This window comes from Mesoplodon densirostris, chromosome 18 (assembly GCF_025265405.1).
Source record: "Mesoplodon densirostris isolate mMesDen1 chromosome 18, mMesDen1 primary haplotype, whole genome shotgun sequence".
Taxonomy (NCBI): domain Eukaryota; kingdom Metazoa; phylum Chordata; class Mammalia; order Artiodactyla; family Ziphiidae; genus Mesoplodon; species Mesoplodon densirostris.
The window spans coordinates 25175770-25200838 of NC_082678.1; the positions used below are offsets into that span (position 1 = coordinate 25175770).

General features: G+C 38.4%; 1 protein-coding gene across 20 annotated transcripts in view; it reads right to left on the minus strand.

Annotated features, from left to right (window-relative positions):
- Positions 1 to 25069, minus strand: part of CEP112 (centrosomal protein 112) — a 419667-nt gene that overhangs the window by 371157 nt on the left and 23441 nt on the right. For all 20 annotated transcript variants that reach the window (XM_060080554.1, XM_060080547.1, XM_060080550.1 and 17 more), the window contains 2 exons: positions 11773 to 11863; positions 8809 to 8886 (listed from right to left, as the gene is read on the minus strand). In XM_060080554.1, coding sequence (XP_059936537.1) covers positions 8809 to 8886; positions 11773 to 11863 — 169 coding nt within the window. The remainder of the gene's footprint in view (positions 1 to 8808; positions 8887 to 11772; positions 11864 to 25069) is intronic.

Sequence of the window (25069 nt, forward strand, 5' to 3'; positions counted from 1 at the left end):
CTTGTTCAGAAAAACCTAATAGAAATAATCATTAACAGAAAAAAGAATCTGATGTCCATAAAAGCTTATTATAAAAAAAAAAAGAACATCAAAATCAAAACCTGTCAGCAGAAGGAATCACTTTTTTAAAAATCCATGAAACAGAAGAAAACTGTCATACAGCCCCCCTTTTGACTCCCCTGTCTGCAGTGCTCTGATTCATCAGGCTTTTTCGGACAGCCCACTTAAGGTAGGCCACTCTCCTGCAGGTCAATATTTGATGATATTTACATTCCACGACCACTAGAACAATATATATTCAAGTACAACTTTTAAATAATTTCAGGAAGTTCATAAAGAACACAACAAATAAAGACAAAAAATAGAAAGATGTTAAGTAGAGGCTGACCAAATAAGAGCTTGGCAAAGTTGCCGGATGCCAATATGTAAAAGTCAGCTGCATTTCTATAAATTAGCAAAAATCATCTAGGAAAAAAGATGATTTTACAAAGACATCATTTATAATCATAAAACAATATATAATTCCCAAAAATAAATCTAAGAAAACATTCATAAACCCTTTATGGAGAAAATAATTAAGCTTTTTCTGAAAGACATTAAGACTGAAATAAAAAGAGTGTGAAACCATGTTTTTGGATAGCCTCAATATTATAAAAATGTCAATTCCCCTTAACTAGATCTAGTGACTAAATTTATCCAAACCAAAATCTCAATAGGGTTTTTGGAAAATTTAATAAGCTCACTATAAAATGTATATAAATAAATAAGGGGACAAGGATAGCCAAGACATGCCTGAAGAAAAAAAATCAAGGTGGGTTGCCTTACAAGACATAATAAAGCTATAGTAATGAAAATAACTCAAAGGAACTAACTGGAAAGTACCAGAAACTCAAATATATATAAGAATATGATTCATGAAAGATATACCACAGCAAATTATTGAGAAAATAAGGATGTGTTCAATAAGAGGAAGAAAATAAGAGCAGATCCCTTCCTCACACCATGTATAATAAATTCCCAAAGGATTAAATACTTATAATTAAAAGCAGAACTATGAAAACTTTCAGAAGACAACTGAGAAAAATGACTTCATGGCCTTGGAGTAGAGAAAATTTCTTTAAACAACACATAAAAAAAGCATAAACAAAAAAGAAATAATAAATTTGACCACTTTAAGTAAGAACTTCTCTCTAAAAAAAATATTATAAATAAATTGAAAAAGGCAAGCCGTAAACTGGATGGAGATATTTGCACAAATAATTAGTCTACACAATGTGTAAAGAAGTTCTTTTAAAATAAAAGAAAGGGGGGCTTCCCTGGTGGCACAGTGGTTGACAATCCGCCTGCCGATGCAGGGGACATGGGTTTGTGCCCCGGTCTGGGAAGATCCCACATGCCGCGGAGCGGCTGGGCCCGTGAGCCATGGCCGCTGAGCCTGCACGTCCGGAGCCTGTGCTCCGCAATGGGAGAGGCCACAACAGTGAGAGGCCCGCAAACCGCAATAAATAAATAAATAAATAAATAAATAAAATAAAATAAAAGAAAGAACAACAGCCCATTTGAAAAAAAAAAACAAATGGGAAAAACTTGAGATGCATTTTACTGATGAGGAAATCTGAATAACATAAACATGAAAACATGCTCAATCTGTTTAGAAATATGAAAAATGTAAAGTAATACCACAAAGAGATGGTATTTTACAGCCACTAGATTGGCATACATTAAAAATTTGACAATAAAAGTGTTCCAGATGTTCCACCCACTACTGTTGGGTGTATGAATTAGTGCATTTACTTTGGGAAATATTTATTAAGTAAAGATAATAATAAAATCTACTTAAATATCATACCAGAGAAAGAGGCATAGTCTTTAGTAAATAACACTGTACTATATATACACAACTTTTTGAAAAAAGAGGCAGCAAATTTCCAGCAGGTAGCAAAGTACACTCAATAAATATTTATTGTCTGAAGGTATATACATGAAAAGTAAGTAACCATTCTCTATTTTTGGAATGGAGAAAACCAGCATAGAAAGTAAGTCCTTCAAAGACACATGCATATAAAACCCTAATTCATAAAGTAGAATTAAATATAAGGGGGAAAATAAAGGAAGAGGGAAACAGAGAATTCCCAAAGATGCTCAAGCTCTAATTAAGCTTAAAATTTAAAACCAAAAGCCAAGAAAACCATCTGTGACTTATTTTTACCCGGCTCTACATTTATAAGCAGGGTACAAAATATTGGTTTAGCTAATTACAATGTAGCCTCTCAACTATGCAAAAATAACTCCTATTTCATCCTCTTCATCTTTAAAAGCCATTAAATACAGAAATTAAGGACTCATCCTGTTATCACAAATTTCCTCTCTCAAGTTCACCAAAGAAAAAGTCTATTCTAATATTTAAAAGCAAGAATGAACACTGTAAACAAGTATAAATCTCCTGTTGTTGTTACTCATTTACAATACATTGAGTTTGTCTCATACCCACTTTTAAAATGTAATGAGAGGGCTTCCCTGGTGGCGCAGCGGTTGGGAGTCCGCCTGTCGAGGAAGGGGGCGCGGGTTCGTGCCCCGGTCCGGGAGGATCCCGCGTGCCGCGGAGCGGCTGGGCCCGTGGGCCATGGCCGCTGGGCCTGCGCGTCCGGAGCCTGTGCTCCGCGGCGGGAGGGGCCGCAGCGGTGAGAGGCCCGCGTACCGCAAAAAAAAAAAAAAAAAAAAATGTAATGAGAACTATTCAGAGTAGACCATGTTCTCTAGTCTATTTGAGGGAAATAAGCAATCTATTTTCTGATTTTATAACAGCAGCCAGACGTGCTTTGAAGTTAAATGTTCCCACTTTGTAATCCACGAGTAACATGGACTTGCAGCAATCTGTAAAGTCTTAACATTTACTTTCTTCATGCTCTTTTAGAAGACTTCTTGTTCTCTCATAATACCTCAAGAAAGAATACCACAATAAGGAATGTCCAAAATGGAAGATAAAAAGAACTTATGTGAAACATTAAAGTCTAACAAAATATTATACAGAAAGCAAAGCCAAAAAAATGTAGTTCCAATAGCATGAATAAATCACGTGACAGAACATTTCTTGTTTGAAAAACAGAGTCACAATAAAATAAATAATAATTTAAACTAGACATAAATACAAATATCTGAATGCTCTCTAATGAAAACTGGCTTTTAACATTTTATTTTGTTAAGTTTTTTAGCAGAATTGTTCGGTTACAAAGAGTTCTGTCAGTTTGTTTCTTCAGATTATTCAGGACTTGGTCAAACTGACCTCCTTATAGACTAACTAATGTTGATCAAATAGAGATGCTCCAAGGTTCCAGAAAAATAGAAAGACACTTTATCTGATATTTTAGCTGTCTTAGAGGAAAGGACATTCTCGGGCAATATATTACTAGCAGCAAAACTAGAATAAGCGTTTTTAAGTCACAGCATCCGTCAGAAGAACTGCCAAAACTCTTTCTATAGCATAAAATAAATTCAGTCATCAATGTCAAATCAATTATGCTCCAAAATAATGTTTTTAAGTCAATATTTTAGAACTTGAAAAATGTTTTCCACAGAAAAAATACTACAAATGAAGGTTCATTCGTTGGTTTACTCACATTTCAACAAACATTTAATGAGCACAAATGAAATACAGATATATACATCAATCACTGCCACAAGGAAAAGCAAATAAGCCAAAGGAACAGAATGGAAACACACATGTACTGTCACCTGATTTATGAGACAAGTAACACTGCAGCGCAGCAGGAAAAGAAGTCTTTGCAATAAATGGGAGTGTCACCTGGATACTTATAAGGGACAAAAACAAATCTTAACTTCCTATCTTACAACATATACTACAATCGGCCCCAGATAGCATGTAAATCTAAATAGAAAAAGTGAAACAATAGAGTTGTTAGAAGAAAACATAGGAGAACATCGTCAGGAACTCAAGATAGTCAAAGACTTTAAACAGGACAGAAAAAGCATTTTTTCATGAGATGAAAATGTGAAAATGAATAGCATTAAAAATTTAAATTTCTGTTCATCAAAGACACCAGTAAGAGAATGAAGGAAAGCAACAAAGTGGAAGAAAATATTTACAATACTATATTCCAAAAGTAGTCATCCAGAACAGATACAAAGCTCTTACATATTCAGAAGAAAAAGGCAGACAACCCAAAAGGAAAACTGGCAAAGTCTTCAGTAAGCACTTAACTCTGAGAAGCTACCCAAAATGTCAGTCAACATACTATAAGGCATCTAGGGCTTCCCTGGTGGCGCAGTGGTTGAGAGTCCACCTGCCGATGCAGGGGACACGGGTTCGTGCTCCGGTCCGGGAGGATCCCCATGCCGCGGACCGGCTGGGCCCGTGAGCCACGGCCGCTGAGCCTGCGCGTCCGGAGCCTGTGCTCCGCAACGGGAGAGGCCACAGCAGTGAGAGGCCCGCGTACCGCAAAAAAAAAAAAAAAAAAAAAAAAAAAAAAAGAGGTATCTAACTCTATCAGTCATCAGGAAAATACATATTAAAAGCACACTTCGCAATGTCACTAACCACTGTCAAGAACGGCTAAGTTTTATAATTAAAAGAAAAACTGACAACACCAAGTATGGAAGCGAAAGTAGAGGGGCAGGAACCGGTCCACGCCGCATCCCGATGAGGGTGCGGACTGGCACAATCACTTTAGAAAACTGTCTGGCAGCATCTCCCGTACCCATTAGCTTTGAGCTCCTTGGCTTCCAACTAGTCCACTTTATTTAGCCCAGGACTCCGAGGTTCGGCAGCGTGGGCGCTCCTCTCACCCGGACTCGCCCACGTGTCCGCTCAGCCGGGGGGACAGATGTGCCCGGTGACTGAGCACAGTTCTGGACAGGCCCCGGCAGGGCGACCACAGAGAAGACAGCCAGGGGTCCCTCACTCCTTACACGGGGGGTTCAGGGGCATCCCCAGCTGTCGAGGGCTTGCAGGTGCCCCCCAGCCCTGGACAGTGAGTTCTTCCCCATGGGCTCTGCCCTCAGTGGGGCCGCCGGACTAGGGTAGGGGTGCTGTCCGCCCTCGGGAGCTCCCCGCGGGATCGGGGGGGGCCTCACTCCCGCTGACCTCCCCCGCTCCATCCTCCGCCGGGTCCCATTTCCTCCACTGCCTGTCCTGGGAGATCTCCCGCACAAATTCTGAAGAGACCTGACCTAAGAGGGTCACCTAAAGCGTCCCCACTGTTAGTTCGCTCCTGATGGGAGCGAGGCTCAGCCAGCACCTAGGCCCCGGGTGGGAACGGGTGGGGAGCTGGTGACCCGATGGAAGGCCTGGGAGAGCCCTCCCCCTCCAGGTCCCCCAGCCGTGTTCAGGAAAAAAGAAAAAAATTTTACATAAAGACAGTCATGCATGAAATATATGTTAACAAAGCAAGAAAGCTTCCCAAAAGCTAAAGGTTAAAAAGGTTCAAGAGTAATTAAAAAGTAATACAGGAGGAATTGTATTATTTAATTGCTAGCTTTACCAAGTAAAGTTCTACTTGAATTATGCATTCCTAGGGAAAATATTAACACACTCCTAGGAAAAGAAAGAATATAATTGGGGGAGAAATATATTTTTTCAACAGTAACTAGAAAATTAAAAGTCTAGAACATCTAATGAATCAGAAAGTAGGTGCTGACAGGCATGCCAGCAATATAAAACATGTGCCCTTAGTACAGAGCACAAAATTCACTAGCTATAAACTGATCATTCAGAGGAAGAAAGAAACAAAAGTGCATTGCACATTCTCATACAAAACTAAAATCAAAGCAAAATCGAAGCTTTTGAATACACTGGGTATTTAAATTATTCTACTGTGATCAAGAGATATAGTTCAGGGCTTCCCTGGTGGCGCAGTGGTTGAGAGTCCACCTGCCAATGCAGGGGACACGGGTTCGTGCCCCTATCCCGGAAGATCCCACATGCCGCGGAGCGGCTGGGCCCGCGAGCCATGGCCGCGGAGCCTGTGTGTCCGGAGCCTGTGCTCCACAACGGGAGAGGCCACAGCAGTGAGAGGCCCGCGTACAGCAAAAAAAAAAAAAAAAAAAAAAAAAAAAAAAAGAGATATAGTTCAACCTGATTAATGCATATGCGTTATAAATATATAAAAATGCAAGACTTTCATATTTTACACTGTTAGTGCATTCTTTGAACAATAAAAATGTGAAACAAAACCCCAGGCAGTCCTAGTTTTAGGGCATTACCTCAAAATATTTTAGATGTTTTATCTTAATTTTATTATATGAATGAAAATTTTAATCCTCTGAACAGTTAAATAATTGTGAAAAGTACTCTATGTGCTAAGAAATGTACATCAGAAGCTTCAAATGGCTAAGGGCAAAGCCAAGTTTAAAAGGATAGCCCAAAATTTTATTTTTCACTTTGATACTGCTTTCTGGCAAACAGAATGGGTCTTCCTGAGGGATTCCTGTGCTCCTCTCCCACACCAGTAACTCAGCACTCCCCTCCAGTGGCAGCTTCCCCTACCCCTTCAACTGTGAAAACGGTCTTCTTTTGACCTCTTATAGCCCTCTCACTATCAATTCTTTCTTCTCTTTCATTAGCATACTCCCCAAATGCCTGGGAGATTCACACTGCTTTAAATCCTTGCGGGTCCCCTCCCCTCTAACTGTGGCCACTGCGCAGCCAGCCCCCTCAGTCTGAAGTCTCTGAAGACTAGATCTGTCCCAGGCCCTGGATACAGCCACCACCTACAGCAGTGCAGCTGCAAATCAAGACGCCAGTCCTGGAGACTCACTCGTGGAGCTGAAAACCTTGAACTCCCCAATTAATCGTACCGCCTCTCTTAACCCTACCAGTCTAGAATGACACGTTGAAACCCCTGAAATGCTTTCCCCATCGGACAATCAATTAACTGACAGAGAGACAACCTTCCCACTTTCCTGCAACCAAACCTTCAGGCGCCCTCCTATTCAGCCCACCAATCAGCCATTAAGCATTCTTCATTCTCTTTGAAATTTGTTTCTTTCCTATCCTTTCCATCTTCACAGAAATCACACCACTGTGGAGTCCACCAACAGACACCTAAAGGAAGGTTGGCTCCCTTTCTCCGTGTCTATGCACACCCACTGTGACCTTCTTAATACCACCTAGTCACATGTCCTAAAGCACTGCTTTCATTGAAGACCGGTATTAGTATGGGGTTTCCCTGGTGGTGCAGGGGTTAAGAATCCACCTGCCAATGCAGGGGACACGGGTTCGGGCCTTGGTCCGGGAAGATTCCACATGCCGCGGAGCAACTAAGCCCGTGTGCCACAACAACTGAGCCTGTGCTCTAGAGCCCGCGAGCCACAACTACTGAGCCCGCGTGCCACAACTACTGAAGCCTGTGCGCCTAGAGCCTGTGCTCCCAACAAGAGAAGCCACTGCAATGAGATGAGAAGCCCACGCACCGCAATGAAGAGTAGCCCCCGCTCACCGCAACTAGAGGAAGCCTGCCCGAAGCAACAAAGACACAACCCAGCCAAAAATAAATAAATAAATTTATTTTTAAAAAAAGAACATTACTAGTAGGAAGGGTTTTAGATTTTTTTTAAAAAAATAACAACACCTGATGTCAGTGAAGAAGTAAGAAACAGACAGTCCTATATACTTCTGGTTGGAGAACAAATTGGTATACACCTTCTGGAGGACAAGGTACCAAGACCTAACGTAACCTAAGAAAGCAACCAAACAGGTATAAAAGGACTCTTTTATGGAATTTTATTGCAGTATTACTTATATTAGCAAATCACTGGGAGCAACCTACATGTCCAAAAATGTCAGAATCTTTAAATAGGTTATGAACTATCTACCCAAAAGAATAATTAGTGCTACCATTAATATTCATGCTAAGAGAACTATTATTAACTCATACCAAATTTAAAACAGCACATAATAAAATAGTAATTATAATATGACCCCAATTTTGTTTAAATCTTAATTTTATAAATACACAGAAAAAAATGAGGGAAAGATATATTTAACAAAATGTTAATACAAATTTTATTCATCTGACTTTATGTTTTTCAAATTTTTCAAGTTACAAATTATTTTGATAATAATAAAGTGGGATTAAAAAAATTGATCAAACCCCTTTTCACTTCCTGAAAGCATTTAAACAGCATATATGTAAAGTGGAATGTGGAGGGGAAAAAAAATTAACCTCACTACTGCCTAAAATTTAAAAGCTAAACTTCTCAGTTTAGTATTCAAAGCTCCAATACAACCCAGCCTGATGGCACTGCCCTCTAACCGTACCTGAGTCCCGGTCAACGGTCACACCTTTCTTCACGCCTCTTTCTGCCTCTAGCTCCTGCCCCCTCCTCCCTATCCACCCAGAAACATTCACAGCCGGCCTCTGAACATGATAACCACTGTCCACGATGGCGGCTCATCCTGAGGTCTCCTGGAGAATTTTTTTAACCCAACTGACCTTGCTTCTCCAAGTCCTCCTCCTCTCCCCTCCACTTCAGGATTCTACTTTCTATGTAACTCATTTTGCTTATATAGTTTGATCATACACTATCTTAAAGTTTATTTAACTGTTCCATGTGTATATCTCTTATTTCACCAACAAGGAAGTCAGCTTGTCGAGGGCAGGGACCATTCATGCTTCTTTGGAACGTTATTTCTCTTTCCTGTTCCCCAAGTCCTTCCCAGTGCTCACACAGTACTAAATGTCTAACAGCCAATAATAGTCATTGTTTAGGATTAAATGAGTGAAGATGTTTTCCAAATACAACATGATTCTGCCACATCAACATACATACATGAAACAAATACTTTATTACCCCAAGATTCCAACTATTAAGGCGAGCTTCGATGTCACTGTCATCCAGAGAAAGAGCAGATTTCTTCGAATGAATTTCCTGAAATACAAAAGAGAAAAAGAAAAACAGGATGAAAAAAAAGACAGGATGGAGGGAAGAAACAAAAGAGGAAAGGAAGGAGGGAAAGAAGGGACTGAAAGAAGGCAGGAAAGAAGGGCAGAGGGGAGGGAGGGAGGGAGGGAGAAAACAGGACAAAATATATGTCATTCAGAGTAATAAGAGTTTTGTGTGCCTTTTATAGTAATGCTATACTACCCTCAGAGGAAAGGATTATGTTACAACTGAGTTAGTTCTCAGTTCTAAGTAATGACTGTTTATTACAGCTGCTTAAGGCTATGAGAGGCCTTCACAATATATTCACACAGCAACTAGATTTCAAAAAAAAAATCAAAAGAATATTTTAAAAAATAATCCAGACTCTTCTCTTTAAGTTCTTTCACAAAAAGTTTTAATTGTGATATACCACAGTAGCTTTAAAGGCGGGTAGGGAAACACTTGAAAAAATGAATTATTTACTCTCATTAAAATTATTTAACAGGGAAGTTTGTATTGCTGTCCAAGAAGCTCTTTGTTCTTAAATTAATTCTCGTTCATACACTGTACATAAAGAGAAATAAGCTTTGGATTCACATCATGAAAACATAATTATTTATTATGAAAAAGTAATTCTTTACTTCTTAAAAAAATTAAGAGACTTCCCTGGTGGCACAGTGGTTAAGAATCTGCCTGCCAATGCAGGGGATGTGGGTTTGAGCCCTGGTCCGGGAAGATCCCACGTGTCGCGGAGCAGCTAAGCCTGTGTGCCACAACTACTGAGCTTGCGCTCTAGAGCCTGCGAGCCACAACTACTGAGCCTGCGCACCTAGAGCCCATGCTCCGCAACAAGAGAAGCCACCACAATGAGAAGCCTGCGCATCGCAACAAAGAGTAGCCCCTGCTCGCCACAACTAGAGAAAGCCCGCGCGCAGCAACGAAGACCCAACACACAAAAATAAATAAGTAAAAATAAATAAATTTATAAAAAAATAAAATAAAATTCCATTCTCTTTTCCCTCCCATATAATTTATTATATTACAAACTTATCAAACAAGATTAAATTATAATTAACTGAGGACAGCCAAAGATCTGTACCCAGAAATGGACAATGATCTGAAAGCCCTAAAAACTTAGAAAGGTAAGTCTGTAAAATAATAATGTATATCCTACAGTACAGCCTAAATATTTTATTTTATTTAAATTTAAATTTAATTTGTTGGTATAGCATTTTCATGCTTTTAGAAAACCTCACTACTAACACATAAATCTATTTATCTATGGTCATTTAAATTATCTGAAGTGATGAAAAATACATTAAAATGTTCTTCAGACACAGATGTAGAGAACAAACGTATGGACACCAAGGGGTGAAAGCCGTGGCAGGGTGGGGATAGTGGTGTGCTGAACTGGGCAATTGGGATTGACATGTATACACTGATGTGTATAAAACTGATGACTAATAAGAACCTGCTGTATAAAAAAAATTAATAAAATTTAAAAGAAAAAAAGATGTTCTTCATATTTTACTGAATCTCCAGATTTCTATTGAAGATGTCGGGTTTATTAATATACACTATATTAAAATTCATTATTGCCTCTACTGTTGGTCCCTTGCTTTTTGAATGTTTGTGTGTGTGTGTGTGAATGAGAATGTTTTTTAAAATGTACCTCCCTTATTTATTTTGAGTAAATATAATGATTGATAATAAATTCACAAATATCTAAAATGTACTGCTCTTTATATTAAGATATTTATGAAAGTTGCAAACTGGAACTCTCCATCACTGGAGAAAATGGAAGGAGTTATGTTCAGAGCAAATGTGCTAAAACAGTCAGGTTTCACATTCGACTTGCTTGTAACTAAAAGTCTCATCACCCAAGACAAGCAGAGTTATGCTGTAGGAAGCAGGCAGAGCCCTTCTCTTTATCAAGCTGACTGGAATGCTCATTAGCTCCATGGTCAAACCAAATCTACATTAAGTAGTTAAATGCAAGAGAAGTATTCATATTTCAGGATAGGAACAGTTCACCTTCATCAGGAAGGCAGTGTTCCCTACTTCACTACAAACTAATCCCAATTTCTTAAGTTTATGACCATTGTGTGTCTAATCATTTTTAGACATATACTGAGTAAAAGGGGAAAAGTAACTAAAAAACAAACCTTTCAAAGTTATTCTTCAATGCACAGGAAAAATGATAGACTGATTAACACGATGCCTCAGAATCTTTGAGAAAGCAGAAGGAACGCTATGGAATATACCAAATACACCACTTTCTTTGAAACCAGGATATTCACCAAAACCTTCAGACTTTATTGTTTGTAAGTAATCGTTGGAATTTAACAATATGAAACTAAAAATATGTGGAGGGCTTCCCTGGTGGTGCAGTGGTTGTGAGTCTGCCTGCCGATGCAGGGGACACGAGTTTGTGCCCCCGTCTGGGAGGATCCCACATGCCGCGGAACGGTTGGGCCCGTGAGCCATGGCCGCTGAGCCTGCACGTCCGGAGCCTGTGCTCCGCGACAGCAGAGGCCACAGCAGTGAGAGGCCCACGTACCGCAAAAAATAAAAATTAATTAATTAATTAATTAATTAAAGTATGTGGAGTTTTTTTTTTTTTTTTTTTTCTTTTGCGGTACGCGGGCCTCTCACCGTTGTGGCCTCTCCCGTCGCGGAGCACAGGCTCCGGACGCGCAGGCTCAGCGGCCATGGCTCATGGGCCCAGCCGCTCCGCGGCATGTGGGATCCTCCCAGGCCAGGGCACGAACCCGTGTCCCCTGCATCGGCAGGCAGACTCACAACCACTGCACCACCAGGGAAGCCCTATGTGGAGATATTTTAAAACAAGAAGCAAACAAACAAAAAAACAAAAGTAGAATATGATCTTACACAACTCCTTGGGGTAATAATCTGCCCATCTTCTCTGTAGGTTGGACTCATAGACTGTGATCTGGTTTGGAGCTTTGCAATGCATTGTTCCCTATTAAGAGACGAAAACAGTCATAGTCAGAATTGGGGGAATTCAGAGGACACAGGGCTATTCAAATCTAGGATAACAATATTTTTTTTTTTTGGAAATGAGATGACTGTTTATATTAACAATGACGTTTCAATAGCAAAGAAAAAAGAAACACGAATAATAACCACTTGTACTTATTAAACTATAAATAAAATGTCACCTAAATGCCACATGCTTGCTTACAAACAAATGCTATTGTTAAGTGGGACTACAATAAACCACATGTATTTCCCCTTTTCCTACGCGTAGGAAGAGAAAAATTGAAGCATACATTCTCAGAGAAGATAATTGTTTTAAAAGGTTAGCAAGTTTTGTTGGATTCATGTTTCACATCATGATGAAGTCTTAAAATATATAAAATACAAAACTTTCACATAGCTGAAAGTCTGAATTAATTTGAAGCCATCTCAGAAACCACAGATAAATCAAAGTCCTAAATTTAAAAATATGCCATGTTAATTTAGGTAAAACATAAGTAGAGCATAAATAGGAAAATAGTTTAAGCTTCCAGATGAATTAGAACAAAAAGATTTTTCTCCAATATAAAATATAGTACAAAAAATGCCATTCTCAATATTCTACTTTAGCCTAGAGTCTCCCATATATTTTTTTCTTTTTTAAAAAAGAGGTATAATTGACATACAAAGAACTGAATATATATATTGTGTGCAATTTGATGAGTTTGAACATACGCAAACACCTGTGATACCATCACCACAATCAAGGTAACAGACATATTCAATACTTCCCAGAGTTTCCCTGTGACCCTTTGTTTTTGTTTTTGTTTTGTTTTAAGAACACTTAATATAAGGTCTATCCTTCTAACAAATTTTGAAGAGCACAATACGATATTGTTAACTAGGCAGTATGCTGAAGATATGGAAACAACCCAAGCATCCATTAACAGAGAAATGGATAGAGCAAAAGTGGTATACACATACAATGTGATATTGTTAACTCTTTAACTGGATTATGTGGATGGCACTTGGTGCAGTCATCTTCCATAATGGATAAATTACTTTATCCATTATCCTAGGGAATCTAGTTTCCTAAGAAAATATTCGACTTCCCTTCATGTCCACTTCTCTCCCATATATTTCTATTCGAGCTACTTCAATGGAAGTTCCGTGATTACAAATATCTATTCTCTGAATGGTTACTTCAAGAGACACAAAATGAAAACTAACCATTATTTAATTAATTAAAGCCACTGACTTTCAACCACTAGCCATATCAGGATTTCCTTCACAAGTTGTGGGTCATACTAAGTATTCTCAAAAGACAGAACAGTAGTTCAAAAAGACAAGATTAAAATTAAGGTGTTTTTTGGTAGTTAACACTGACAGAATAACATTCCTTAGACTAGTTACTAAGTAATTTAGAATGTCTGAAAAAGTTGTTTTAAAGAGAGCTGTGGATTTTTTTAATACCCCTACTCAGTAGTCCAGATATCCAAATACTTAAAAATAAATGAGAAAAGGAGATAAAGTAATATTTTGAGAATAATCTCATCAGCCAGTGTGCTTGAGCTGATATAAAGCATTTAAAACTTAGTATGTGGGAAGAGACACCCTGATATATCATACTAAGTAGTGGCCTGTTCTTCTTTGAGAATAGATTAAACAATCATAAAAGGAGCGATACTTAAAAATTGAAAAATGCTTAAATATTAAAAGTAATTCTCATAGAAAATATTAATAAAAAAGAGGACTGAAACATTTATCTATTTATTATACAGGGTCCATACATAAAACAACACATCCTTTTAAGTCACATGTAGCTGTGTTCTGTACCGATCCTACCTCCTTCCGTTCTCAGTAAATTTTCAAAATGAGTTATTGAACCTATGTCCTATCCTGCCATGGCCTTTCCAATCGACTCCAATCTGACTTCCACACATCCTGAAAAGTCAGCATTGATCTCCTAGATGCTCAAGCAAATGAGCCATGATCTGTTCTTACCTTGGCTGCTCTCACTAAAACATGAGGGGTGGTGCTTTAAAGATGCCACATTTATTGGCTCCACAGAACCATTCTTTCCCGGTTCCTATCCGGTCCTTTAGAAATCTCCTTCTCAGCTTTTTCACTAGCTTTTCTTTCTCTGCCCATCTCATACATGCTATAATCCCTGGGGTTCTGTGTCTAACCATATTTATTTTCCTTTTATGTGCTTTCCCTGGTCAATCCAATATACTATTAGTTTTTCCAATAATAAGGAGAAGCTCTGATTACCAATCTACATCTCCAGCCCAAACTGCTCTCTCGGCCTCCAACCCCATTGCAAATACAAACTGAAGAGCCCTACCTCCAATTCAACATGCCCAAAACTGAATTCATTCTATTTCCCCTGAAACATGCTCCAGTGCAGGCCAAGTAAAGCAGAGGCATTGCTGAAGTCAGCTTCTTGTGAAGGCAGTTGAGCCAACTAAAGAAGGAGGTCAGTATCATTGCTAAAATCCAGCTGGCACAAGAAGCACAGGGCATTAAGCACAGAAGTTTCATCTCTTGCCACTGATAATGGCTCCAGCTGGAAACACAATTAACTGGAACTCTAAGGAGGCACAAAGACGGCTCAGATTCACAGTGATGGGGCTGGAGGTCAGGGTGAACAGGGAGACAGAGGGCAGGGGGCAAGGCTTAACCCTGTGTTATCCTTTAGGAAGAACAGCAGGTGCTGCCTGCCACAGAGGACAAATAGCATGCCATGATGCTTATAAAGACAGCCTACAGTTGGTACAGGGGAAACGATTACAGCGAGGTCAGGACTATGGAGCTTGTGCCAGTGAGGAGGAGGGACTGCAGCTCATTCACGTGTGGGTGCCAAGCTAGCCCAGAAAGCAGGGTCTCAGTGTATGAGAAAGATTCCCTGATGGGCACGTGCCTTCTTCCTCCTCCTGAGGAGTAAAACTAGAGGAAATGTAAGTTTTTCCCTTTCACTTTTTCCTGATGCTAAAATATTTCAACGACAATCCAGAAACATTCTCCCAGCATCTTTGCTGATTCCAAATACTACAGAAACATAGACTTGTCACTATGAAAATAAAGAGATAAGTAATGAGACATATAATAAGCTTTAAAAGCCTAAAAAAAGACTGACTGAATTTCTTCCTGCGAAAGAAACTTATACATATGGAAAATTTCTAAAATGTCTTTTTAATTTGTGTCCTCAATGTGATTCAAGTAGACATTTCAGATATAAAAAGGAAATAAACAATCTGTGATCATAAAAATGTGCTTAAAAATGAAAAACTTGATTACCAAATTTTAAAACCACAATGTAAAAAGAGAATGGCAGATAAAATATAGCATAAAATCAAATCAGCGAATTAGAAAACTACTTCAAGAAATATTCTGAGAACACAAAAAAGTTAAGGGATGAATATAATAAATAAAAATGCAACAGATAAGGGAGATAAATTCAAAATCTCTCACATCAAAATAATATGAATTCCAGAAGGCATAAATAAAACAGAAACTGGGAAATTAATAATTAAAGAAATAGTAGTGACAATGCCAGTCAAGACTGCATTGGAGAAAAACCTAAAGGAATAACCAAGAACATCTCTTTTGCTCGGACAGAAATGCAATGCCCAAAAAAAACCCCAAAAATGTAATGCCATGCTATTGTCAAAAAGACCACAAATAAATGTTCGTGAGGATATGGAAAAAAGGAAAACCTAGCACCCTGTTAGTGGGTATGTAAATTGGTGGAGCCACTATGGAAAACAGTAAGGATGGTCCTCAAAAAACTAAAAATAGAACTACCATATGATCCAGCAATTCCACTCCTGGGTATATATGCAAAGAAAATGAAAACACTAATTCAAAAAGATACATGCACCCCAATGTTCACAGCAGCACTATTTACAGTAGCCAAGACATGGAAGCAACCTAGGTGTCCATCAACAGATGAATGGATGAAGGTATGGTACATATGTACAATGGAATACTACTCAGCCGTAAAAAGGAATAAAATTTTGCCCTTTGCAACAACATGGATGGACCTAAAATGTATTATGCTAAATGAAATAAGTCAGACAGAGAAAAGCAAACACTGAATGTTATCATTTATATGTGAAATCTAAAAAATAAAGCAAATAAATATAACAAAACAGAAACAGACTCACAAGCTAATTATTACCAGTAGCAAGAGGGGTGGGGGGAGGGACAAGGTAGGAGGAGGGGATTAAGAGGTACAAACTACTATGTATAAAATAAATAAGATACAAGGATATATTGTACAGCACAGGGAATACAGCCAATATTTTATAATAACTTTAAATGGAATATAATCTATAAAAATACCGAATCACTAGCAGTATGCCTGAAATTAATATAATATCATAATCAACTATACTTTAATTTTTTAAAATGTAATGTCATAAAAAGGACAGGAACTGAAGGTCTGCCAGGCTCTGGTTTCAGAGACAGCTAGAAAGAGCAGGAAGTATGACTCTGGACAAGTAGGAGAGAATCAAAGTTCCTCTAAGTAGAAGGACAAAGCCAAACTCATCAAGAAACCAGAAGCAGGGATGGAGTTCCTTGTTCTTGAGAAGAAGCTGAAAATCAGTGCTGGTGACCAGTTCGGAAAGCTCTGGCTTATAAGAAGCTTTGTGCCCGGGAAAGGCAAGGAACACAGACATGGTCTCAAAGCCAAGGAACTAGACTCGTTGTATGAAAGGACAGAGTTCAAAGTGAAAAGAGGGGGACTTCCCTGGTGGCGCAGTGATGAAGAATCCGCCTGCCAATGCAGGGGACACGGGTTTGATCCCTGGTCCGGGAAGATCCCACATGCCGCAGAGCAACTAAGCCCGTGCGCCACAACTACTGAGCCCACGTGCTACAACTACTGAAGCCCGCACACCCTACAGCCCATGCTCTGCAACAAGAGAAGCCACTGCAATGAGAAGCCCACGCACCACAATGAAGAGTAGCCCCTGCTCGCCGCAACTAGAGAAAGCCCGCGCGCAGCAATGAAGACCCAATGCAACCAAAAATAATTTTTAAAAATTAAAAAAAAAAAGTGAAAAGAGGCATTTGGTTCCCCAAATTCCTATAAACAAGAGGCAGGCTAAGAAAACTACTCAGCTTAAAACAAATCATTGCTTCTGTTAAAAAGAAAAAAAAAAGATAATTCAGAAGGAAAAGTCAAGAACTCAAAAGACAGAGCAGAGAACCATGAAGAACACTTCCAGGAAGCAGCACTAAGCCCTAATCAAGAAACTGGCAAGAGGGCTTCCCTGGTGGCGCAGTGGTTGAGAGTCCACCTGCCACTGCAAGGGACACGGGTTCGTTGCCCGGTCCGGGAGGATCCCACATGCCGCGGAGCGGCTGGGCCCGTGAGCCATGGCCGCTGAGCCTGCACGTCCAGAGCCTGTGCTCCGCAACAGGAGAGGCCGCAATAGTGAGAGGCCCTCGTACCATTAAAAAAAAAAAAGAAAGAAAGAAACTGGCAACCAACAACTGCTAGATTTCAGAATTTCTATAGAACTGTCATTGGTTTGTGTCTCCCATTTTCCCTGTTTTTTAAATGGGAATTCTCCAGTCCCTCTCTCACCACTGGGAAGTGGGGGGTACGTTAGGGGTAGTGGTCAGGGGAGGTAACTTAGGACTTTAGTTCACAGGTGTTTACAATGGAAGAAGCCACACCAGGAAAGTCTCACCTACACCTAGATACGATTTTTTTTTAATTATTTATTTATTTATTTATTTATTTATGGCTGTGTTGGGTCTTCATTACTGTGCGTGGGCTTTCTTCTAGTTGCGGCGAGCGGGGGCCACTCTTCATCGCGGTGCGCGGGCCTCTCACTGTCACGGCCTCTCTTGCTGCAGAGCACAAGCTCCAGACGTGCAGGCTCAGCAGTTGTGGCTCAGGCGGCATGTGGGATCTTCCCAGACCAGGACTCGAACCCCTGTCCCCTGCATTGGCAGGCAGATTCCCAACCACTGCACCACCAGGGAAGCCCCTAGATACGATTTTTATTAGGTTTACTGAGGTATAATTTATGTACCGTAAAGCCCTACCCATTTAAAATGTAGAGTTTTGACAAATGTATATACCTGTGTAACCAACACAATGAAGATACAGATTCTTTCCATCACACTCAGAAGTTCTCTTGGCCTCCTTGACAATCAATCTACTCCCTCCCACAAACCCAGGCAACCTGCATTTTGCAGAATCTCTTATATACGGAATCAAACAGAATTTTTTTTTTTTTTTTTTTTTTGCGTTATGCGGGCCTCTCACTGTTGTGGCCTCTCCCGTTGCGGAGCACAGGCTCCGGACGCGCAGGCTCAGCGGCCGTGGCTCACGGGCCCAGCCGCTCCGCAGCATGTGGGATCTTCCTGGACCGGGGCACGAACCCGCGTCCCCTGCATCGGCAGGCGGACTCCCAACCACTGCGCCACCAGGGAAGCCCCAGAATGCACTTTTAATGTCTTGCTCCTCTCACTAAGGAAGAGAGATTTAGCCAAGTTGTTGCATGTATCAAAGTTCGTTTCTTTTTATTGATTAGAAGTATTCCATTATATGCATGAACCTTAATTTCCTTTCTGAGTCATGTACTGATGGACACTTATCTCCACATTCGGCTATTATGAATAAAGCTGCTATGGACATTCAAGAATTTATGTGGACATACATTTTCATTTCTCTTGACATGTAGGAATAGAATTGTGAGGTCAAACGGTAAATTATCTAAAACTTTGTAAGAAATTGGTAAACTGTTTTGCAAAGTGGCGGTGCCACTTTATATTCCCATTAACGCTGTATGAGACTTCCAGTTTCATCTCATTGTCACCATACTTGGTTTTCTGTCTTTATCATTTTAGCCATTCTAATGGGTGTATAGTGGTATCACATTGTGCTTTATAATTTTCATTTCCCTGATAAAGGATGATGTTGTCCATCTTTTCATGTGTGTACATTAGCCATTTATTTATATATACATTTTGTGAAGTGTCTGTAAAATCTTTTGCACATTAATTGGGTTGTTGTCTACTTTTCCTTGAGTTGCACATACTCTAGACACAAGTCATTTATCAGATATATGTATCTAGAATATTTTCTCTATACGTGGGGAGCACCATCTATTCATGATATAATACCCTTTGTATATTTTCTGGATACAATATGTTAATTAAGAATTTTAAAATCTATATTCATGCAGGAATATTGGTATGTAGTTTTACATTCTGGGAATGTCTGTCTTCTTTTGAAAACAAAGTAACACAGACTGCACAAAGTGAGTTGGGAAGCATTCCCTCTATTTCCTGAAAAAAATTTATGTAGGATGATATCATTTCTTCCATAAAAGCCTGATAGAATTCACCAAGGAAGCCATCTGGGCTTACAGATTTCTTTATAGGAAGGTAGTTAATTATAAAATAAATTTCTTTGGTTAACTATAGGGATACTCAGATTCCCCATTTCTTCTTGTCTTTTAAGGAATTCTTCTATTTCATCCAAATTTTCACTGATACAAAGTTGTTTATAATAGCCTCATTATACTTTTTTTTGTGGGGGGGGGGGCCATGCCACATGCTTGCAGGATCTTACTTCCCTGACCAGGGATCGAACCCTGGGCCCCTAGCAGTGAAAGTGAGGAGTCCTAACCACTGGACCACGAGGGAATTCCCACCTCATCATATTCTGAATGTCTGTAGGGTCTGTGTGGAGCATCCTCTTTCATTCATTCCTGATATTGCTAATTTGTGTTTTCTCTCCCATTTTAAAATTTTTAACTGTGGCAAAATACATGGAACATAAAATTTACCATCTTAACTACTTTTAACTGTTCAGTTCAGTGGTTGGAAATACAATCACAGTGCTGTGCAACCACCATCACCATCCATCTCTAGAGTTTTTCCATCTTCCCAAGACTGAAACACTCTACCTATTAAACAATAACTTCCCTTTCTCCTCTCCTCTCAGCCCCTGGCAAACACCATTCTACTTCCTGCCTCTATGAATTTATACTTCATATAAGTGGAATCATACAGTATTTTTCATTTTCTGACTGGCTTATCTGTCTTAGCATAATATCTTCAAGGTTCACCCATGTTGTAACATGTGTCAGAATTTCCTTCCTTTTTAAGGCTCAATAATATTCCATTGTATTATATGCCACATTTTTATGCATTCATCCATTGATGGACACTTGGGATGCTTCCATCTTTTGGCTACTGAAAATAATGATGCTATGTACAAGGCTATACACATATCTGTTTGGGTCCCTGTTTTCAATTATTTTGGATATATACACGGAAGTGGGATTTCTGTATGATATGGTAATTTTATTTTTAATTTTTTTTGATGAGCTGCTGAGTGTTCAACCACAGCTACACTATTTTACATTCCCACCAAGAGTACACAAGGGTCCAACTTCTCCACATCCTTGCCAAACACTTGTTTTGTTTGTTTTATAATAGCCATCCTAATAGATGGTATCTCATTATGGTTTTGACTTGCATTTCCAGAATGATTACTGATCATTTTTTTGGAGAAATGTCTATTCAAGTCCTTTGCCCACTTTTTAATCGAGTTGTTTGTTTTTGTTGTTGTTGAATTGTGGGGTTCTTCACATACTCTGGATATTAACCCTTTTTCAGGTAGGTGATTCGCAAATATTTTCTCCCATTCCATGGGTTGCCTTTTCACTCTGCTGATTGCGTCCTTTGATGCACAAAAGTTTCTAATTTTGACATGGTCCAATTTATCTACAGATTTTTTTGGTTGTTGCTTGTGCTTTTGGTATCATATCCAATAAATCAATGCCAAATCCATCGTCATGAAGCTTTCCCCCGATATTTTAAGAGTTCTGTAGTTGTAGCTTTTACCTTTAGGTATTTGATCAATTTTGCATTCATTTTTATATATAGTAAAAAGTAAGAGTCCAGCTTCATTCTTTTGCAGGTGAATATCCAGTTTTGCCACACCATTTGTTGAAAAGACTGTCCTTTTCCTATTGAATGGTCTTGGCACCCCTGTCAAAAATCATTTGACCATATATGCAAGGGCTTATCTCTGGGCTCTCTATTCTAATCTATTAGCCTATATGTCTGTCTTTATGCCAGTACCAGACTTTTTTATTAATTTATCCAATCATTAATTTGTTCATTCATTCATATTCATTTAACAAATAACTGAGTTATTAACTGTGCTCCATGGTACAGTGACAGGCCTTAGGAATATAATTGTGAGCAAGACAGAGTCTCTCTCCTAAAGGAGCTTTGTGAAGAGGAAGCACAGACTGATATCAGAGCAGACTGCACCCCTCTATAGTTTGTTAAAGATTATTCCCAATAGTCTTTGCATCATCTTCATAAAACATGAAGTCATAAGGGAAAAAAAAACGCTTTATTGATTGCTACATAGAGGTACCTAAGTACCGTGGCCTCTATATCATTATTACTGACAAATTGTGGTGCCTCCCTTACCAAATTTGGTCAGTGTATTATGTGTTAACGGGCACACTCACATTTACGGTGGTGTCTGTCCTTTGTATAGAGGTTGGTTTGGGTACATTTCCTCTTTGCTTCAACAAATACCGAGCACAAAGAACATCTAGAATCTCCAAAGGTGTGTGGACTTATATATATTTTTGGTGCTCTCTCCAAGTGTTTTTAGCATCTCAGTGTAGCCAAGCAAGAAACTTATTTAATTCAAAAACTGCTAGTTATTTTTTATTTAAAATGCAAAAAATATATATGTTCATTACAAAAAGTAAATAAAACTGGCAACAGATCTAGCCTCCCACGTTTCCCAGCACAAACACCAAACGTGAAAGTGAACTGTAGGGTTGTGTACAGTTCTCTCTTTCCTTCATGTATCTTAGACTAGCATCAGCATTGACTGTACTGCAAAATAGCCTTGTTTCCCAGAAACAGGAAGACTACTATACCTGGGTTGGGAGATCTATCCTTGCTATATCCAAAATAATAATGATAGAAAAGTAGATTAAAAATATTTACATGGTTGTAACATGTCTGATTTTTTTTTTCAACTCTAACAATTTTATAGCCACTTTTTACCTCTTCTTCTTTCCACACCTCTTTAGTCTCCATTATGAGGTGCTAGCTACTAGAAGGGAGGTAAGATTAAAACTGCACACGGGTGCAGAAAGCTCACTCTATCCTTTGAGGATAGCACGACACTGTTTAGATTACTGTGGCATTGTAGGAAGTTTTGAAATTAGAAAATGTTAGAATTCCAGTTTTGCTTTTCTCTTCCAAGACTGTTTTAGCTATTCAGTGTCACTTGAGATTCCATATGACTTTTAGGAAGTATTTTTCCTTTTCTGAAAAGAAGAAAAAAGCCACTGGAATTTTGATAGGGATTGTATTGTGTTGGCCAAAATGTTCATTCGGGTTTCCCATGTTACCCAACCCAATATTATTCAATATATCACTTTGGGTTGTATTGTACATCGTAACAATATTAAGTCTTCCAATCCATGAACACATGTCTTTCCATTTATTGGTGTCTTTTTAAATTCCTCTCAACAATATTTTGTAGTGTTTTTAGTGTACAAGTCCTTGGTCAAGTTTATTCCTAAGTATTTTATTCTTTTTGACACTGTTGTAAATGGAACTCTCTTAATTTCCTTTTCAGATTGTTCACTGTTAGTGTATAAAATTGTGACTGATTTTTATTTGTTGGTTTTGTATCCTGCTACTTTGTTGAATTTATTTATTAGTTCTAATAGTTTTTTGTGGAATATTTAGTTTTCTGTATATAAGATCATATCATTTGTGAACAGAGATCATTTTTCTTCTTTTCAATTTCGATGACTTTTCTTTTTCTTGCCTCATTGCTCTGGTTAGGACTTCCAGTACTATGCTGAATAGAAGTGATGAGAGTGGGCATCCCTGTCTTATTACTGCTCTTAAAGGTAAAACTTTTGCTTTCACTCTTAAGTATGCTGTTAGCTGTGGGCTTTTCATATACGGCCTTTATTATTTTGAGGTAGTTTCCTTCTATTCGTAGTTTGTCAAGTATTTTTATCATGAAAGGGTGTTAAATTCTGTCACATGCTTTTACTGCATCGAGATGATCACGTGTTTCTTTCCCATCATTCTGTTAATGTGATGTACTAAAGTGATTGTTTCATTTGTCAAATTTTCCTTGCATTCCAGGAATATATCCCACTTTTGTCATGGTGTATAATCCTTTTAATGTGCTGTTGAATTGTTTGCTAGTATTTTTCTCAGGGTTTTTTCATCAATACTCATCAGGAATATTGGTTTGTAGTTTTCTTGTAGTCTTTGTCTGGCTTTGGTATCGTGGTAATGCTGGCCTCATACCATGAATCTTAAAGTATTCCCTCCTCTTCAATTTTGGAAGAGTTTAAGGAGGATTGGTGTTAACTATTCTTTAAATGTTTGACAGAATTCACCAGTGAAGCTATCTGGTCCTAGGCTTTTCTTTGTTGGAAGGTTTTTGAATACTGCTTCAATCTCCTTACTAGTTATAGGTCTGTTCTAGAAATAGAAATAGATTTTCTGTTTCTTCATGATTCAGTCTTGGTAGGCTGTGCTCCTAGGAAATTATCCACTTCATCTAGGTTACCCAATGTGTTGGTTTACAACTGCTCATTGTACTCACTTATAATGCTTTTTATTTCTGTAAAATCAGTTGTAGTGTCTCTTCTTTCATGTCTGATTTCAGTTGTCTTTTTTTCTAGTGGTTTCCATGATTTTCTCTAATGTTTTCCCATTTTCTGTTTTATTTCCTTTCTTCTGCTAGCTTCAGGGTTTGTTCTTTTCCTAGGTTCCTTAAGATGTAAATGTAGGTTGTTGATGTCAGATTTTTCTTTTTTAATGTAAGATTTTACAACTATAAATTCCCCTCATAGCACTGCTTTCACTGCATCCCATAAGTTTTGGTATGTTGTGTTTTCATTTTCATTTGTCTCAAGGTATTTTCTGATTTCCTTTTTGATTTCTTTTTTGACTTCTTGACTATGAGTGTGTTATTTAATTTCCATATATTTATGAATTTTCCAGCTTTACTATTGATTCCTAGTTTCCCTATATTTTGATCAGCAAAGATACTCTGTATGATTTCAATCTTTTAAAATATATTAAAACTGGTTTTGTGGACTATCAAATGGTTTTATCCTGGAGAATATTCCATGTGCACTTGAGAAAAATGTATTCTACTGCTGTTGGATGGAATGTTCTCTATATATCGGTTTGGTCAAATTGGTCTGCAGTGTTGTTCAAGTCCTCTGTTTCTTTATGATCTTCTGATTGTTCTCACCATCACTGAATGTGTCGTACTGAAGTTTTCTTACCACTGTTGTAGAGCTATTTCTCCCTCCATTCTGTTGATGTTTGACTCATATATTTAAGACTTCTGATGTTTGGTGCATGTATGTTTATAACTGTTATATCTTCCTGGTTCATTGACCCTTTTATCATTATATAAGTTCATTCTTTGTCTCTTGTAACAGGTTATTACTTAATCTATTTCTTATAATACAAATCCACTCCTGCCCTCTTTTGGTTACTATTTGCATGGAATATCTTTTCCATCCTTTCACTTTCAACTTGGATGTGTCCTTAGATCTAAAGTGAGTCCCTTGTAGGTAGCATATAGTTGGATATCTTTTTATTCAACTGCCTTTGTAATCCTATAAAAAATAAAAAGTGGAGTTGTAAACCAGAATTACCATTCTACAGGTTTTTATATTTACCAATGTATTTCTCTCTTTTTATTTCATGAGTCTAACTAGAATTTATCAATTTTATTTAACTTAAAAAAAAATGTTTGCCTCCACTGACTTTATTGTTTTCCTGTTGCATCGATTTCCACTCTTACCTATTTTATTTCCTTCATTCTGCTTACATTGGATTCACTCACCTCTTATTCTTCCATCTTCCAAAGGGAGAAGCTGTGACCACTGATTCTGGATTTTTCTTCTTTTCTGACACAAGCATTAAAAACCCTGTATTTCCCTCTAAGCTGCATCTCATAAATTTTGCTATGTTGTATTTTATCATTTGGTTCAAAATTTCTATAAACCCTCGTGATTTCTTTCGTGACAAATAGGTTATTTAGAGGCGAGTTTTTTTAATTTATAAACGTTTGACGGCTTTTCTGGATGTACTATAATTGTTTCTTTCTTATTAAATTCCGATGAGATCAGAAAACATGCTCTGTGTG